This window comes from Patella vulgata, chromosome 4 (assembly GCF_932274485.2).
Source record: "Patella vulgata chromosome 4, xgPatVulg1.2, whole genome shotgun sequence".
In the NCBI taxonomy this organism is placed as follows: Eukaryota; Metazoa; Mollusca; class Gastropoda; family Patellidae; genus Patella; species Patella vulgata.
Genome location: NC_065882.2, coordinates 31,246,011 through 31,265,729, shown reverse-complemented (window position 1 = coordinate 31,265,729; position 19,719 = coordinate 31,246,011). Strand labels below are relative to the sequence as shown.

The 19,719-nt window shown below is 35.3% G+C and overlaps 1 protein-coding gene across 1 annotated transcript in view; it reads right to left on the bottom strand.

Annotated features, from left to right (window-relative positions):
• LOC126817154 (structural maintenance of chromosomes protein 2) overlaps positions 1-19,719 on the bottom strand; it is a 151,368-nt gene that overhangs the window by 56,658 nt on the left and 74,991 nt on the right. Inside the window, exon 6 of the mRNA XM_056100213.1 lies at positions 3,184-3,261. Coding sequence (XP_055956188.1) covers positions 3,184-3,261 — 78 coding nt within the window. The remainder of the gene's footprint in view (positions 1-3,183; positions 3,262-19,719) is intronic.

Below are 19,719 nucleotides of genomic sequence, written 5' to 3'. Positions count from 1 at the left end.
ATTTTGTGATATCTATATGATCGTATGGGTTCATTCTTTTAGTTGATTAGAATCAAATATCAAAATCTTGCGCATATTACAAATTAATTTTCACATACATTCTCTTCGTATAGATTATTGCTACGAGTTTATGAAAGTTACGAAGTAATATTTTAAAATATGAAAACTCTGGATGGGTTGTAATAGCTTAATTTTACACCTTTTTTCACCTTTTAATCGAAATAGCCCGAAAACGGAATCGAAATTAAAAAAACTGGGCCCAACATTTTGTGCACCTTTAAAGGGCGCACCCTTTTAGTTATACCAGATTTGAAAAAAAATAATATTTGCTTTTGAAAAGTGGTACCTAACTGTCAAAATTGTGAAACAGTCAATGCGCGTCTTTTTAGTTATATTTCAGTTCTAGAAAAATGAGTTGCTGCTGAATTTATAATAACTGAAACGTTTTGTAACCACCATGTTAAAAATTGCAAATGCAGTTTTTACGCACGAAAGCATAAGCATACTAAACACGAATAATGGCATAGCCATAATGGCACATCCTCCTATTAAATTTGACACAAACCGGAGGCCAACCTTCGCAGTCCTAAAATGATTATAATTCAAGTCTTGTGACCAGTGCCGTAATTTTATTTTAACCAAGACTAGGGAAAATACATTTCGTTTGATTAATTTCCAGTCTCAATTTTTTTCTGTGTATTTAGAGCTAGCAACAATGTAACTTCTAAACTAACTAAAGCGACAACTAACAACAGGGTTTTACGGTTAAATAAAAGTGACTTTCACAGTCTTGCAGTGTCGGTATGTTGCCGCGAGAGTGGATTTAAAAGATAGAAAAAGGGCGAAACTACAGGAGTTGACTCTGAACCGAGAACCGTTACAATATATACGTCATTGGTTACAATCAAGTAACTTAGAAATTAAATCGCCAAATTTTAGCCAAAATTTTAATCTAGTTCGTAACTACTTATTTTTAAAAGTCCAAATTTTTACATGGCTTCATTGATAAATAAGTGAATGAATATTGTCACATGAATGTCTATTTTAGGCGACTGTTTGCTGCCTACAGTGCACAAGCGAGCCCGTGAGAGAACTTTTCTCATAAATGCTGTTTTGATCAGCGTGACAACATGCTGAAACAGGTCAGTTTATATAGTACAAATAATTGAGGCCGTGGGCCACTCTAAATATGGTCATCAGTTACAAAAGGTTTGAACCCCCCCCCCCCCCAATTCCTTAGGGTGTAACGATGATATATTGTAAGTTTTTTTTTAAATCAGATAAAAATTGTGACCTCTATGGGGTCCACAAACTAAAAACACGATTTTTCGTACAATCAGGGGCCATAATTCAGGAAGTTATGGTCCGATATGTGCGATTATCGAAAGGAACTGAGATCTGTGGGTTATAAACATACATTTCAAGTTTAAACCAATTCGGATAAAAATTGTGACCTCCACAGTGTTCACAAACTAAGTACATGATTTTTCGTACAATCAGGGGTCATAATCCATGAAGTTACAGTCCAATACATGCCAATATCGAAAGGAACCGAGATCTTAGGGTGATAAACAATTGTGGACGGACGGATGGACGGACGGACAGGGGCAACGACAATATACGTCCACATGAAAATGTGAGTGTATAATAAAAGTAGGGGATATTCAGAAACAATACAAAACTGCTGTTTTTATTAGAGGTAACCAGTGTATGTTAATAACAGGCCAATTGCCTACACATGAACATAAACAGTTCATATGGGCAGCTTATCTGACGGCCCCATTTCACTCGCAAAGAGATACACTGTCAAAAGTGAAAATGGACATTTTTGATTTTTGTCTTAATAATGAGTAATTGCTCCACCAATCCTCAGACATTCAGCAATTCGTCGTGGCATGCTCATAATCAACCATTCAAACACGATTAGGGGCAATCTGACCTCCTCCTTTCGCAGTACCACAGTCAATTCTTGCAGTGTTGTCCGTTGACGTCGACGAACACGTCTCCCGATCAAATTAAACAAAACACACTAAAGCAAAGATACGCTAAACAGTAAATCTTATGCAAGAACCGATAGGAAATCAAACATGGATAGATAAACCAGCACGCGGCAGTTTTCATCAACCCTTCCTTGAAGTGTCAAATTTGACAATGAACCCCTCCCACGTGTATGGCGCTATTGCGTGTCGCATGTGGAGCTCAGTGGTTCTGTTGGGGCGATAAGTTCTTCATCTGTGAACATACTCTCGAAGCAAGTCAAAGTCCATGACTATTTATCATATCGCAACCTGCATTGGTATTTGCATTTCAATATACCCTACTTTTTTTGAAGAGTATATTACTTTACAGGTTCATACTTTCATTGACAAAAAATACTTTTCCATTGTCAATTATAAATGATTGACCGTCAGTTAAATATCTACATGTGCCGCAATTATCCCTTCCACATTTTACAACTTCCTTAACATTTCAAAATGATTAAGGGGTATTGCTTTTTTATCTGAGGACCTCAAAAAATGTGTATAACTGCATCTTCAATAGAAGGCTTGATCTCGCTTTAACTACTTACATCTTATCAAGGCCTTCACGTAATACCCTGCGGCACTAATTTCGATTGGGTACAAGCCAATCTTGTGAGCCTGTCAGATTCCTCGATCGTCGCGAATACCATGTCTCGTGCTTTCAAGCTAAAATGTCTACCTGTGATAATCAAGTTGCAAAGTTCAAGGTTCATTCAATTTCAAGGTTTCGGTGGAGGTTGCGATGTCACAACCTCTGATTGGACGTTACTGCTCACTTGTCTGTAGATAACGTAGCTATAAGTTCGGGAATTGTGAAGCAAACAAGCAACGGCCAGATGTTATGAAACTCGCAGTCGTTGCTTCAGGAACATGGTATAACTGTAGCCTCTAGAGCGTCCACAAGCAATTGTGAAAGCCAGATGCCCGACAGACCGACCACAATATGAAATATGGGCATATAAATATTGTGACCCGTGGAGTGTCTACAAACAAATGTGAACGGACACATGGATGGACAGTGGCGATGGTATCATATGTCCGCATGAATATGTGGGAGTATAAAAAGTAGCTTTGGTGAAAAGGCAACAAACCATGAATTCACCAATAAAAGTAGCAAATTGTCTTTTTAATATATTTATCACAGAATAAATTCATATCTTACTTCAATAATATTGTCTTTTAGTGACTCTTTCTGTTTCTCCATATCATTTAATAGTTCACCAGATCGTGTCTTCTTCTCCTGAGGTGTTTAACAATCAAATACATTAAAACAAAAGATAGGTTGCCAGGCAACGAAACATATGACCACAGCAGCTAAATCGTCTAAGCAGTCGACAAGGGTTGTCACATATTTATTTTTTTGTAGCTAACTGGGGGCATTTTTTCAAGATAATTTCATACAGATCAAATTATAATTTTCGTTGTTTGAGGGTTCACAATTGCAAGGTTCTACAAAATGAAACCGTTGTCTTAACCAGTGATGGGATTTCAAAGTTTTTCTTGTCAGACATTTTTACCGAAAATAATGGGACATAACTCTTATCATTATTTATGCAGGCAGTTTTAGACCACACACAAAAATCAAGTGTGAACAAAATATATAAATTCGTATGTAATAAAAAATAGGTGCACCTCGTTAATTTTCATATTTAATTCCTGTACAGTATTCAAATTTATATCAGTAATATTCCTACAAAATTACATTATGTCGTAATACAATAGAATGAAAGTGTACCTACTAATGCCGACTCGTACCTGTTTCAAATTCCTCCAAAATTACCGTATTTTTCGGGTCATAAGTCGATACATTTTTCAGCAGAAGTCCGGCATTTGTCTTATACTCTGTTTCAGCTTATAAACGGGAGGTAACAAAAATGACATCCCGAATTTTATTTGGAAAAAACGTCGTTCTACCACAACAAGTGAGTGACACCAACTGCTAAATAATCGCATTCGACTCTAGCATGCGCTATCGTCTAAAACAATTAATTACTTACACTCCTCCAATCAACATATTTGTCAACATTTCCTAGCGTACTTATTTCTTTATTTAAAACCATAAACCCATTCAAAACATGATCATAAATCTGAGAATGTGCCATCAAAATAGAATCTTTTCTCCGACATTAGATGTGTGCTATTTCTCACGTATTCATTTCATAATTTGACACGTCTCGCGAGATTTCTACTTCCGTTTCAGTTATTGACATTGTACTATAACTGCATGTGATCAGAAACAGAGCTTGCATTGGCTGGTATTTTTCAGATATGTGTGTTGTGTGAAATAGCTTTATTTAATGCTCGCTTCCACCAAAGTGATATAGCAGACAAGTTATCGGATACAATGTATATTGATTTGGGGTGTTATATACCATTAGGATATGTGACATATGACTAATTTCTACGTGTTTGTAATGTATTTGATACAATAATTATTATGTTACGAAACATCCCATTGTATTACTATATGTAGCAAAACGTCCCAGTTGTATTTACCATTGTGACGTATCATCTCACCTCTGTAACTCTTCGGTTAATAAAGTGCTGTCTGGATTCTCCACTGAAAATGTCACCTGTTGTTTATTTATTTATGTCTACTAAACCCCTGGAAGCCTAGACATAACACTGGCGACGAGGATTATGCTTCAGTTCTTCAGAAAGAAGAGGAACTGGAGAAGAGGTTAATATAAAAAGTGGGAAGAATTAAGTTAACTACAGTAAAGAATTTGGACTTTTATTCTCGACCTGTTATCTTATGTGTAAACCCCACACATGGTCAACACATGTGTTTTACCGCCAGGTGCTGAAGAATAATATTTCCTGTTCTTAAATTCTTTGAAAAGCAACAATGGCTGTAGAAAATGGTCAGATTGAGAACTTTGACGAGTCAACACACGATTGGCCCACATATTTTGAGAGACTTGAACTTCATTTCTATTTAAAGACAGAGGACGAAAAGCAAGTTCCTGCATTTCTTAGCCTGATTGGTGGAACTACCTACAGTTTGTTGAGAGACCGGGTTGCACCAGACAAGCCAGCCTCTAAAACACTTGAAGAACTTTCTGATATTCTGACACTCCATCTCGCACCTAAACCCTTGGTTATCCTGCAAAGGTTTCGATTCCACAAGAGAGATCTATTAGCATCTGAAAATGCATCTTCAATAGAAGGCTTGATCTCGCTTTAACTACGTACATCTTATCAAGGCCTTCACGTAATACCCTGCATATTGCTTTCAATCGTGCTTTCAAGCTAAAATGTCTACCTGTGATAATCGAGTTGCAAAGTTCAAGGTTCATTCAATGTCAAGGTTTCCATGGAGGTCGCGATGTCACAACCTCTGATTTGATGCTACTGCTCATGTGTCTGTTGATAACATAGCTATAAATTCGGGAATTGTGAAGTAAACAAGCAACGGCCAGATGTTGTGAAACTCGCAGTCGTTGCTTCAGGAACATGCTGAGAATGTAACATATTTTGCAGAAATTAAGAAGTTGTCTCAACACTGCCAGTTTTGGTACATATTTGGATGAAGCCTTACGAGACAAACGTGTATGTGGAATTCAGTCGGAAGCCATCGAGAAGCGACTTTTGGCCGAAGATAACATCAACCATGCAAAAGCTCTAGAGATTGCCATAGCTATGAAGACTGCTACAAAAGACACTATGGAATTGAGAGGTGGAAAGAAGGACAAGTCAATAAACTTCAAAAGTTCAAGAAGAAACCACCACAGACTATGGAGATGTCAGAGATGTCTCAAACCCGGTCATAGAGAATATGAGTGTAGATTTAAAGATGCGATCTGCATCAAATGTGAGAAAAGAGGCCACATAGCTAGAGCCTGTTTAACTAAAAGCACAGAGATACCAAGACAAAAAAGCGGTTCAACAGGAGACACTAGGGATTTGGTATCGTTTAGAACATGGTTTTTAGCACTGGAAAGTATGCATAGCGTTTACTTTCAAAACATTGTTTGTTAATTGATAAAAATCGTTTAAGAATTACATAAATGTTTCAGTTAGTACTATGGCTTAGTTTAATGGTGATGGGTTTAGTTTCTCCTAGAGGCGTTTAAAAATGGCCGACTCATTCACTTATCTACGACGTTCACTTATTAAATGAGCCGTCTGCTTTCCCGAGATACGTTGAAAAATCAACACACTGTTTACTTATCTACGGCCTTTACTTATTAGACCAGTCGTTTACTTTCCCTGAGATACGTTGAAAAATCAACAGATGATTAATTTATCTACGGCGATGAAAAATTAGATGAACCTTTTAATTTCCCGCGAGCCGTTTATCCGATCGTTTAATTTTGATTACGATTATTTACATATGAAGTACGAATAAAAAGGGGAATATAAAAATGCACACCCATAGATGATCACCTTACCGTGGTCATAGTATATATTATCCATTATCCTATAATAAATAAAAAATCGGTAAATCACGTTCCAGGTAATTATACAATTGGAAATCGGTAAATCACATCCCAGGTATTGTATCTTTTTTAAATCACAAATGAATGAACTAGCCTTCCATATGTACACGTGTTTATAAGTCAAGCTCTCCATAGCAGTGCGATAATCTCGTGAGACTGTACATTAGACTGGCGCCAAAAACAGTCACTGTCAATCTCTATAGACAAGCTGTCGCCCATTTTCAGACAACGTAATCACTTGATTGGGGGCCCCTGTGCAATTTAGTTGATTATTGGGTAATACCTAGAGTCCATGATGTATTTTGGCGAGTGATTAAGCTGTCAATATGTAATTATAAAATATCTTTTTTTATAAAGAAGATAAATGATGTTAGACATCATAAACTAACAAACAATACGAGTGGACTTTATTACAAAAACATTGGTGAACTAATCTAAAATCATAACGGCAAAAATAAAAACAATAAGAATATACTTTACTACAAAAACATCGGTGAACTGACCGAAGATCTAAAATCATAACGGCAATTAACAAACATACAGCAGTGAACTAATCCTGGTCGTGATCGGTAATCAACAAAAATCGCCGAGTAAAACATATTTATTCCACACATTATTGTTTATGTAACAGTTTATTTAACGATAAGTACAACTCAGTTAATTATAATAACAAGGGGGGTGAAACACCCTGATAAAAAAATTTTGAATGGTAAATATCTAATTATACAAAAACACATTGCTGAACAGGGTCAAAAAGCTCTCTTCTCAGTCTCAAAAGTTTGTAATGAAAATTGTTATTTTTATACTTTTATCTCTTGTATTCTAAATTATGGGGTTTTCATTCGGGACATGATATAGAACAAATACATTTAAGGTACCTTGGGAAAATCTTAGATACAAGAACAACCACAAATTATCCCCAAGGGTTATTATGACCTTGGATGTTTCCCTTTAATCATTACGAGAAAATTACGGATATTTAAATACTGGATTAAAATACGTTCTTCTACTAATGTCTTAACTCTTGCTACTCTAATATGTTAATAAATAATGACCCGTATAATGACCCGTGGGTCCTGAATGTTAAGAAGGAACTTGGCTTGGGGGATTTATGGGAAAAACCTGCTCATCTCATAAACACAAATTGTATCCATATCATCAGGCAAAGATTATTAGACATATTTAGACAGGAGTGTATTGAGAAATTTGAATTATCAAGTAAATGTATCATTTATAAGCATATTGTGAATACATTTGGCTTACAATATTATTTGACTAAACCAATAGACAGAAAATACAGACGTGAAATTACAAGAATCCGTTTGTCCAGTCATAATTTAAATATTGAAAGGTTACGATATAGTACTAAATATATTGAGAGAAGTAAACGATTATGTACATTGTTTAATTTTGAAGACATTGAAGTTGAGTACTATTTTGTTTTAATTTATAAAAGTCTAAGATAATAATACATAAAAAAAGTATTATTATTCGAACCCCAGTGTTTTTAAATTATTTAATCTTTTATATACTAACAATGTATCTGAACTTGTAAACCCTGGTAGATTTTTCTAATAAAATAAGTGATTAAACGGAATAGTAACAATTAATATACCGTCACTCTAATCTCCATGTCATGATTCTTGTTTGTAATACTGTGTTTATATAATAGTATATATGGATATTTGTATTGCTTTTTTTTTGTTTTGTAAATATTTTTCCCAATGAGTCTGTGACTCAAGGGTTTAAAAAAACGAAACTTGAAACAGTCCGAGGTGAAATGGTTTTGGAATGAACTGACCCGCACCCGACTGATAACTACAGGTGGGAATTAATAAAACAATAGAATTCGACCAATCAAATAATTAATGTTAATAAAAAGTGACATTTATGACTCAATTGTACATTCAAAGGCATTATTTTGTATGGCACCTGCACCCAGACAGGTGAGAATTAATAAAACAATAGCATTCGACCAATCAAAGAATTAATACATACTGTACTTACAAACATGTATATTCAAAAACATGGTTTCATATGGCACCCAGGCACTTGACCACAGGTTTTAATTAATAAAACAATAGTATTCGACCAATCGAATAATTAATCTATACTGTAATGACGTTCATTTATGACGTTGTTGTTGTTGTTTATTAAAGATTTAACGTCCAATACAATGGATAGGATATTATGGACAGGTTGATTGAATTAAATTATTTACACATGAAAATTGTTAAAAACACAAAATAAAGAGGTCCTCGGATACCAAAAGTTTCTTAAAGCACACTTATAAATTTGGCGGGTCGTCTTCTCCCTTTGTCATAGTAAAGTTAACACATAACTCCATCCTATTCCAAATAACAACTGGCTGACCAAAAGGTAAATAGCTCACAATACCGTGTATACCAGGGTTGTAAAAATCCACTGACCCGACGCCCGGGGCTACCAAAAATAACTTATGGGCTAGTGATCTATTTATCCGTACGCTAGTGCCCTACCACCGGTTTGTGAATTAAACTAGTGACGATATAGATAAATAAGCTGTAAAACATCCCACATTTATTTCTCAAATTCCAAGGAAAACTCAATCATAACAATAGATTTTCTGTAGTAAAACTTAAGAGCCATACGGACATTTTTTGTACCCCTTCTATTCATTCATTCTCGACATTTCATTTCTCCATCTTGCACGCTTTGACACCTATAAACCAGTTGAAATCAGGTTGATATAAAAACAAAAGACTCATTTATACTTTATTTTAGATTAATTCTGACATAAATATTTGAAAGCATACCTTTGTATTTTTAAATACAAGATAATTTTGATTATTTAACATGTCAGGTATTTCCAAAGAATTTACTACACGTGTTCATTACACACACGCCATGATGAATGGTTCCAGTGACCCGTGTGTCATCAACTTTGACCCTATCGGCACGCTGCATTGCACTCGAGTGATAACATAAACAATTTTACAATCCTGTCTATTTTAATTTTATATTAGCACATCAAACTGATTTGTTTCATTTTGAGACTCTTTATAGAGTGACCTGCTAAATAAATACGGTAAAACAATTAATTTGTCAATCAGTCGAGGCTATCTTGGGCTTTGTAGTAAGTGCTAATAATAACGTAATATATACAAATCTTCGAGTGGGATTTAAGTATGTTAATTTACCGTGATATATTATAAATGACATGTGCTATATATGAAGTATTTATATGGCTACCATTCCTGGTTTTGAAGGTCAGATATGATATGAAAACGAATATCGGATTGTAGTTTTTTTAACCGTTTCACCAGTGCAACCGAACCGTGACCGGTTAACCGAGTAGCATATACATCCTTAATTATTAGGCAATCAAGTCTACGAACCTTATTAAAAACAATAGGTTAGCAGGCAACAAAACATATGCCAAAATATTGAAGATTAAATCTTATACCTTGTCAAACTATGGACTAGTAGATATTAATGCCGGGCTAGTGCCTGACAGTGGACTACTAGCCCTGGGCTAGTGGATTCAAAAATTTTTTTATGCCCCTGGTGTATACACAGGATTTTTCTGTAATTAATGTGTATGGGAATATAGATTAAGAAGGGGAGATTAGTGACTAATATGATAATTGTCTGCGATATCACCTCGGTGGAAGCGGGCGTTAAATAAAGCTATTTCACACATAATATGATAATCGTAGATAAAAGACGACTTTCACAACTTAAAAGTTGCGTTTATTTTTAATACTAAAATAACTCTTGCTTAGTTTGGCTTGGATCTGAATTTTGATTGAGCGGAAGATTTTTAAAGACACAGATTTTTATTAACAATTTTAACAGACTGTGGTATAGGATTTAAATGGTTCATTTACATTATCAATACATACAATTTGCTTTTTATTATTAAATTATATATAAATCCGTTGATTGTTTTCCAATTTTGATTTCTTTTTGTGCATGCTGCTATTTCTGTATTTATAAACCAGTGATTGTTTTCCAGTGTTGTGTTTTTAGTATTCATGCTGTTATTTGTGATTGGTTTTAGTATTTAGTAATACATACAATTGGTTTTTGTTATTAGATTGTCATAGCTAAATATATGTTCTGTTTTATTTATAAACCCTTTTCTTTTTCGGGAATGTTGATTTTGAATCAGTACCAAAATTTAACACCTGTACCCAATAATCAACTAAATTGCGCAGAAACCCCCAATCAAGTAATTACGCTGTCTGAAAATGGGCGACAGCTTGTCTATAGAGATTGACAGTGAGCTTCTTTGGCGCCAGTCTAATGTACAGTCTCGCGAGATTATCCCACTGTCATTGTAAGCTCGACTTTTGAACACGTGTACAGATGAAAGACTAGTTATACATTACTTTGGACGTGATTTACCGATTTCCAATTGTATAATTACCTGGGACGTGATTTACCGATTTTTGATTTATTTGTCAGTGATGGAATACTAAGTTTATAGGATAGTGGATAATATATAATTCTATGACCACGGTAAGGTGATCATGGATGTGCATTTTTTATATTCCCCTTTTTTATTCGTATTTCATATGTAAATAATCGTAACAAAAATTACCGATCGAATAAACGCTCGCGGGAAATTAAAAGTTTCATCTAATTTTTCAACGCCGTAGATAAATTAATCGTGTGTTGATTTTTCAACGTATCTCGGGAAAGTAAACGGCTCGTCTAATAAGTAAAGAGAGAGAGAGAGAAATGGGGTTTAGAGTCCACTCGACACAACTAGGTCATTTCGGGACTAACATATGGTTTAATTTTATTTCAATAATTCGCTTGCTCATAGGGGTCTTTAGCAGTGGGAGGAAACTGGAGGACCCGGAGAAAACACACGAGGTTGGACAGACGACCCTACTCCTTGTCACGTACAACCGGGGATTCGAAACCACGCCAGTCGACTCAATGACAGACTTTATGATACAGCGCGCGCACGCTAACCATTCAGCAATCCAACCCCCCGTCTAATAAGTAAAGGCCGTAGATAAGTAAACAGTGTGTTCATTTTTCAACATATCTCTGGAAAGCAGACGGCTTGTCTAATAAGTAAACGTCGTAGATAAGTGAACGAGTCTTTGACACTGATGCCAGAAGCTGAGTTTCAGAAGAAATACCCATCGGAACAGCTGCAAGAAACCACACTGTCATTGAAAACTTACACCGGTGAACGAATCAAACCATTAGGACAGATGAATGTCACAGTAGAATTAGAAGGCGATATAAAAGAAAGTTTAACGCTTTATGTTATCAAAGGTAGTGGACCAACCCTTCTGGGAAGAGATTGGCTGAAACATCTTGACATAGATTTGATTCATACAAATAAGCCCCGCAATTCCCGTCAAGAAACTGTTTTTATTTTTATTTTTAATTGGCATTATAAAACAATTTGTAAGAGCCATGGGCGCCGCCATATTGCCAAATAGAACTCTTCTTTTGAAAACCAGGAATATCACGCGATGGAATTATGACGTCACTCGCGAACAAAGTAAAGCCGTATCCAGCATTGTTTGTAATGGCTGCTCGGAACTCCGCTATGATAGCACCTTACCAATTCGAGCCAGAATATTCTCCGGGTGAAATGCGAACGGATTCGGATACCGATACATCGGAGGACAAAGTTATTGATAATAATACTCGAGTAGGAAATACAGACTGGTGTCTGTGCACTAATTGTTCTTCGATGCCATTGTCAGACGAATGTGTGTGCTGCAAGGAAACCAACGCTATTTCTCACCGACTCGCCCATACAACCTTGTGTGTAATAGAAAATGAGGATTTTCGTACAGTTTGCTTAAATGCCGAAGTCCTTAAAGTTTCGGCTATTGCTAGGGCTGATGTGCGAGGAGACAAAGCCCAGCCGATTTCAAATGAGTAAGTTTTAACTTTCAGTTTATAGTTACCGAGTTACAGTTCGGCGACATTTTCTCACATTACTATAAATAGATACTTTGGCTGCTGTTCTATCATTTCATTGGACAATATGTACGGGAAACACTCTTTAGCCAATCAAAGAACACGTTATAAATAAACAAATTGGAAGTAGATCAGCTTGGAAACCAGTGGTTGGTTGTTTTTCTTTTGTAAATAAATATGATTCATTTACAACAAACTCTCATAAAGGTACGTTATTGCATACAAACAAGATTATCAGAACAATACTAATAAAATACAAATAAAATGTGTTGGTAGACCTCATTTGACACAAGTGACACCAAATGAGGTGTGAAAAAAAAACCAATTTACATTACAATACAAGTTATTTTAGTAAAAAGAAAAAGTATATACATATTATTATACAGAATACTAAAAATGTATTAAAGTTGTATCTTCAATTCAAACTTATTCATAAAACTTATTCATACATATATGTATGTACATAACTACGACATAAGTGCATATTATAGATCTGATTACACAATGCAGAGCAGATAACAAAGACATCTTTCCTTTTCAAATAGTATTATTACCCTAGTTAAAATGTAACAACCCCTATTTTTTTTGGTTTTTTTTCAGCGTTTTACGACACCAAGCCTACAGACAGTTCAGATATTGGATACATCAAAGATTGGGAAGACACATCAGAAAAGTAATACCATCCTGTGTTGTTGCTAAAATAAGGACAATATTCCCATCTTCAACTGGTCATTATAATGGTTTTAAGTGGGCAGAATAAATTTCTAAAATTCACTATGTTACTACCATTTAAAAATAAAATTTTTAGATAGCTGCCTTTATTGGAGATAACCGAGACTTGTTTTTTTTATCTTGTGAATATAGTGCTTGGCAATCAAGACTACACTATTTCTTGTCATAACAGCGCCCAGAATGCAGTAATTAGACAAATTTTCAATATATTCATTTTTAAACCATTATAGCCGAGAATGGCCAACTCTTTATCTAAATCTTACATAATGCATCTTAATAAAAAAATGTCACATTTATGTCACTTACAAGTGGAGAATCCAAAGCACACCATTTGACTCAATAACAGACTTTATGATTTCATAATACAAATTAAATAGAATCATTAAATTACTTATAATAAACTTATATGTTCAACCACAAATAATCAACAAACAAACTTCATCTTTTATGATATTACCGTCACATGTTGTGACACACCACCAAAAATGAATCCGGATCGACTGAATCCACGGTTTTAAGGGCTCATTTTGTTTGGACTTGGCTTTCTCAGATAATTTTTTTATTAATGATTTTGATACATGCCAGACATCATACTGATGGATAATATTCGGATAATCCTTTCGTAACATGCATCCGACCTGTATGTGCCTGTCTGTTGCCAATACATTAATATTCAAGCGTTCGTCCAGTGTTGTCAAACATTGCCTTAGACCTTCTTTCTCCATGTTTGTGGATTTCAGTTCAACTTGCCCAACATGTACAACACTGAAGTTAATTAACTTTCCACTACCACTATCAAGCAGGGAATAAGTGCAATACTTTGCACTGAATCCTGGACTGTCACATCTTCCATCCCCAGATACACACAGTACTCTGCCAACTAATTCATTCTCAACAGATAATCTTACTTTTGTCCAAGCCTCGTTAATTATAGTAAATAAATCTGTTTGTATTTTATAATACGTCGAATGTCCAAAAAATTCTAGATTTAATAAATCGGCAAACTCCTCCATTTTAGCATAAGAGCACCCAGCATAGAGTCAAGCTGCAGCAATCAGTAAATTTCCAGCAGGCATTTTCTGGATGTATGGGTTGTGAGTTCCAAGTACAACTATGTCCAAAAACACAAACACTTTTTACCTTTAATAATGAACCGCTAGTACTTTTTGTTGTATTAATAATGTTACTACCACAAATTTGGCAAAATTTAAAAAGCTTACATAAAGAACTTTCAAAAACAATATATTTTCTATCTACATGTGGTTCTACTGTATTTAATTTACTTAAACAGATGTTAGGGTTTGCATCGTCACTGGAAAAACTACCATTACTTGAACAAAATGAACTATCTCCAACACCCTGACTAGGTTGACTCTTTTATATGAAAATTATCATAAATCACGAAAAGTTTGTAAAGTGGAGTACTCCTTTAACAAAGGCCAAACTTCATGTAGCAGATAATGCAGTTCCTAAATTCTGCAAACCAAAACAAGTTGCTCATTCTTTGCGCCCTAAAGTTGAAGAAGAGCTAGAGAAGTTAGAAGCTGAAGGAATCTGTCTAAAGTTGAAACAAGTGAGTGGGCGACACCGATCGTACCAGTTCCTAAGAAATCTGGAGCAGTCCGCATATGTGGTGATTTTAAAGTAACAGTTAACCCGCAGCTAAAAGTAGATCAATATCCTCTGCCACGAGTAGAAGATATCTTCGCCAATCTAGCTGGAGCCGTGAAATATTCTAAGATAGATCTTCGTAATGCATATCTACATATGGAGATTGAGGAAGAATTAAAACCTTTACTTACCATCACAACACATAAAGGCGTGTTCCAGTATAATCGTCTAGTATTCGGCATAACATCTGCACCAGCTATATGGCAGAGAGCAATTGAGCAGGTTCTACAAGGAATACCTATGACACAATGTTTGCTTGATGATATGATAATCACTGGTCGTACAGAGCAAGAACATCTACATAATCTGGAGATGGTACTCCAACGTTTACAGCGGTATGGTTTAAGAACCAACAAGGCCAAATGTGAGTTCTTTAAAGATGAAATCCTGTACTGTGGTCACATGATAGACAAAGATGCTTTACACAAATCACCAGAGAAGATAGCTACTGTTGTGAATGCACCAAGACCAACTAATGTATCACAAGTTAGATCTTATGAAGGTTTGGTAAATTATTATCATAAATTTTTACCAAACATAGCCGTAACCTTGCATCCGTTAAACCAATTGCTTGAAAAATCCAAAGAATTTCGGTGGACGGAGGAGGGTTTAGGTAGCATTTCGGAAAACTAGAGACTTAATTTTGTCAACCCAAGTACTTGTACACTATGACCCTTCAAAAGCAGTGAAAGTAGCTTGTGATGCCTCGCCCTATGGTAAAGGATGTGTAATGTCACATACATATCCTGATGGCAGTGAAAGACCCATAGCATTCACATCATGTTCACTGACAAAATCTGAAAGAAACTATTCACAAATTGACAAGGAAGCTCTGAGTCTAGTATGGGGAGTGAAGAAATTTCATACATATCTATATGGTCGTAAATTTACCCTGGTTACTGATCATCAACCATTACTTTCAATATTTCATCCTGAGAAAAGCATTCCTGTGATTATAGTTGCACGTTTACAGAGATACACTTTGTTCCTTGCTGGACACACTTTGTTCCTTGCTGGACATCAGTACAACATAGAATATAAGCGAACTGGTCAACACATGAATTATGCGGATTGTTTATCAAGACTTCCTTTGCCAAATAACAGGACATTAGAAATAAATCAACCTGATTTATTCTTTGTGCAAACAATTGACACATTATCAGTTACATCGACACAATTTGCAAAGAAAACACAAACTGATATAACTTGCTCAAAAGTATAAGACTATACTTGCATGGATGATTTGTTGAAGCCATATTTTCATAGACGTAATGAACTGTCAACATGCCAAGACTGTCTTATATGGGGCAACAGAGTAGTTATTCCAGAACATTATCAGAAGTCATTCTTGGAAGAACTTCATAGTGGTCATTTAAGCATAGTCCGGATGAAGGCACTAGCACGTAGTTACTGTTGGTGGCCTGGTATAGACTCTGCAATTGAAGCTGTAACAAAGACTTGCAAAGGATGTTCTGACACTAGGAATAATCCCAGTAAAGCACCTCTACATCCTTGGTCATGGCCTCAATCAGCATGGCAACGTATACATATAGATTTCGCAGGGTCCATTCCGATCTAAAATGTTTTTAGTAGTAGTCGACACACACCATTGCAGTACTAAGAGAAATATTTAGTCGAAACGGTATCCCTGATCAAATAGTTTCAGACAATGGACCGCAGTTTGCATCAGAAGAATTTAGTGCGTTCATGAAATCAAACGGAATCCATCATACGTTTTCTGCACCGTATTACCCAGCGACTAATGGACTAGCAAAAAGGTTTGTTCAAAGTCTAAAACACAGTCTAAAGTCTGGAATATCCAACAAACCATGGCAACATAGACTGTCAAGCTTTTTACTCTTGTATAGAAATACAGTACATGCTACAACAGGCGCCGCGCCGTCAATACTAATGACAGGTCGAATGTTGAGATGTAGACTTGATTTACTCAAACCCAGCACACAGCAAAGGGTTGAATCCTCTCAGAATAAACAAGTTTCGTCTCGAACTTCGACAACCCACAGGTCATTTGAGGATGGACATCCTGTTTTAGCTCGTTCATACGAAAGTGGATAGCAGGGACCGTTGTGGAATCAACCGGACCAGTTTCATATAAAATACATACCATCGAAGGAAATATAATTCGGAGACACATAGAGCAAATTTTGGACAATTTGTGTGATCCAAAAGTTGTGATTAGTGTTGATAGTGTTTCATGTGTGAAAAGGTTCCAAATGATATATCTATAGTTGTAGTACCCGAAACAGCTAATCGTAATATAAATATCAGTATTCCTGATGTGCAAATTCCTACCACTGATAGGAATGTTGAACTAAATGTGCCAAATAGTTCAAATAATGATTTATCAAATGTGCCAAATCAGTCAAAGGAATCGAAATACAATGATGAATCAAATGCTAGTTGTTCCGTGCCAAGACGATATCCGACCCGAATCAGAGCAGCACCAAAGAAACTAAACCTTTAAATAATCAAACACTATGACATTTTTGTTGTTTTAAATGTTTTCAATTCTTTATTAATCATGTTTTTGAGCACTGAACAATAATCGTCTATACATAGTATGATATTGATAACAGAATAGTATATTAGGGTTGAACTTATATGGGAAGCCTAGACATAACAGTGTTGTCGGCCAATATCAAGGGGATTAACCTCTCCGACAATAGAGAAATCACAGTTTAGTCATGTAGTTTAAGTTTATAATTATAATCACTCTTTGGATTGATACATAGTCCGACAAAGGAGAGGCAATGACTTCTGTTCAGGATTGGATTGAAGGATTAAGTCAGCCAATCAAGGGAAATTAACTAGTTTACAAAATTTGAACTCAACAATCATTATTCATTAGTGTATAACTGTGATATATATTCAAACATGTTTTTTTTTTTAATCGGATAAAAATTGTGACATTGATAGGGACCACAAGCTCAAAACGCGATTTTTCATACAATCAGGGGCCATAATCCATGAAGTTATCGAAAAGATTCAAGATCTTTGGGAGATAGACCTATATTTCAAGTTTCGTCAAAATCGAATAAAAATATTGATCTGTAGAGTGTCCACAAACAAATTGTAGACGGACAGGAGCGACGACAATATATGTCCACATGAAAATAGGTACCACCTTGTTATTGAAATGATTGATAGGCTGAATTTGAACAAAATCTGTTAATTTCGGCAACCTGTAGAGTATTTACCGATAAAAACTAACAAAAAAGTTGGTGCATGCACCAAAATTAAAAGCTGCTATCCTTACAGTATAGGGAATAAAAATGCCAAGTTCCAAGATGATCCATTGAGAATTCCAGCCTGTAGACAAAAAACACAAAACTTGGGTGTGGCTCTGCCCCTGGGGGTTGGACATGGACCAATATATTATAGGTACAACCCTATGCTGATCATTCCGAATTGGATCCAAATTGGTTAATAATTGCAACCTGTATATCAGTGTTGAAAATCGATTTGAGATTTGTGATCCGAATACTTTTGTTTGCTATCCAAATTGTTAATTCTTGAACAAAATCACATCAAAAGTTCATATACTCATAATTTCTTACTTAGGCGACACTTTTTTGATTTTTCGTTTTACGGACCCGCCGACTGAAGCATGAACCTCCCGATAAAAAAATAAATATGTAACTTGTGAATTTAATATTATTTTATTTCTGACCCATACACGAAATAAAATCTTTGTTTGTTGTCATATTTTTTGTTATTAATGTTTATCAATTTTCATTTTGATGAACCCTTCATTGGCTTCAATGTATACCGTATTTACTAGGAAACATCGCGTGCTGTGCAGTAAGACAACATGAGCGAGAGCGTAATTTCGCGATGGATTCATTGACCAATTGTTAGCGGGGCTGCCGACAACCAGTATCGCAGCGCAATTTGCGATACATATTTTGTCCGTTGCTAACCAAAAATTAAAATCTAGCGTTTTTGATTCGCAGTTACTGCGAATCATTAATATGCCTGTCATTTTGGATATTTACACAAGAATAATCCATATTTTGAAGACTAGAAGGCTTACTCAACACTTTCAACGTGTATAAAATGTTGAATAAAATTTTATATACAAAACTGAATTCTCCGCGTGACATTTTCTTCTCGAACTACCCAGACACAATACTATATAACACAGGGACATAACTCTATGAATAGGGACTATTAAACCGGAAATAGGGAATCAAGTAGTACCACTCACATTGCGAGACATCAAGTAATTATATCATATTCATTTTGAAAGAAATAAATCCAGTGTATCCCCCACGCATTGTAAATAAAATATAAAAAAATAAATACATGTTAACGTATTGTAAAATGATAAATCAAAGTAAAAATTCCCGTAAAATATTATTGTTTATATCGCGTGACAAAAAATAACAATTAAAATGAGTGGAGCTTCGGAAGTCACTGTCAAGAATTGGCTTCAGACATAAGACCTAACTAAATGTCTACATCACATTCACAAACTGTCACAAGTACTTGTGGCAGTGCTAAAAAATCTAAGAATTTAAAGAATAGTCAGAATGGAATCTAATCATATTTTTTATGAATTAAAGTAATATCTTGTTATTTAGGTGTTTTACGTTGAAACTGAAAAACTGCTAATCAATTTTTAAATTTGCTAATCAAATTTGGCAAAATTGGACTTTTTGATTAGCAGTGCTGCTAATCAACTGTGAAAAATTACCGACAGCCCTGATTGTTAGGTAAATTTAAATCTTCATTGAATATAATTCCCTGATAGAACACCGAATACACCGAGAAACAATCATTTAATAATATATTTTCCTGATGGCATCTCCAATGCTGAATTTCAATGACACGTGACATATCGGTGGCGAATTAGGTCAATAAACCAGTTCTAAATAGTGCTTACCGTTATGATT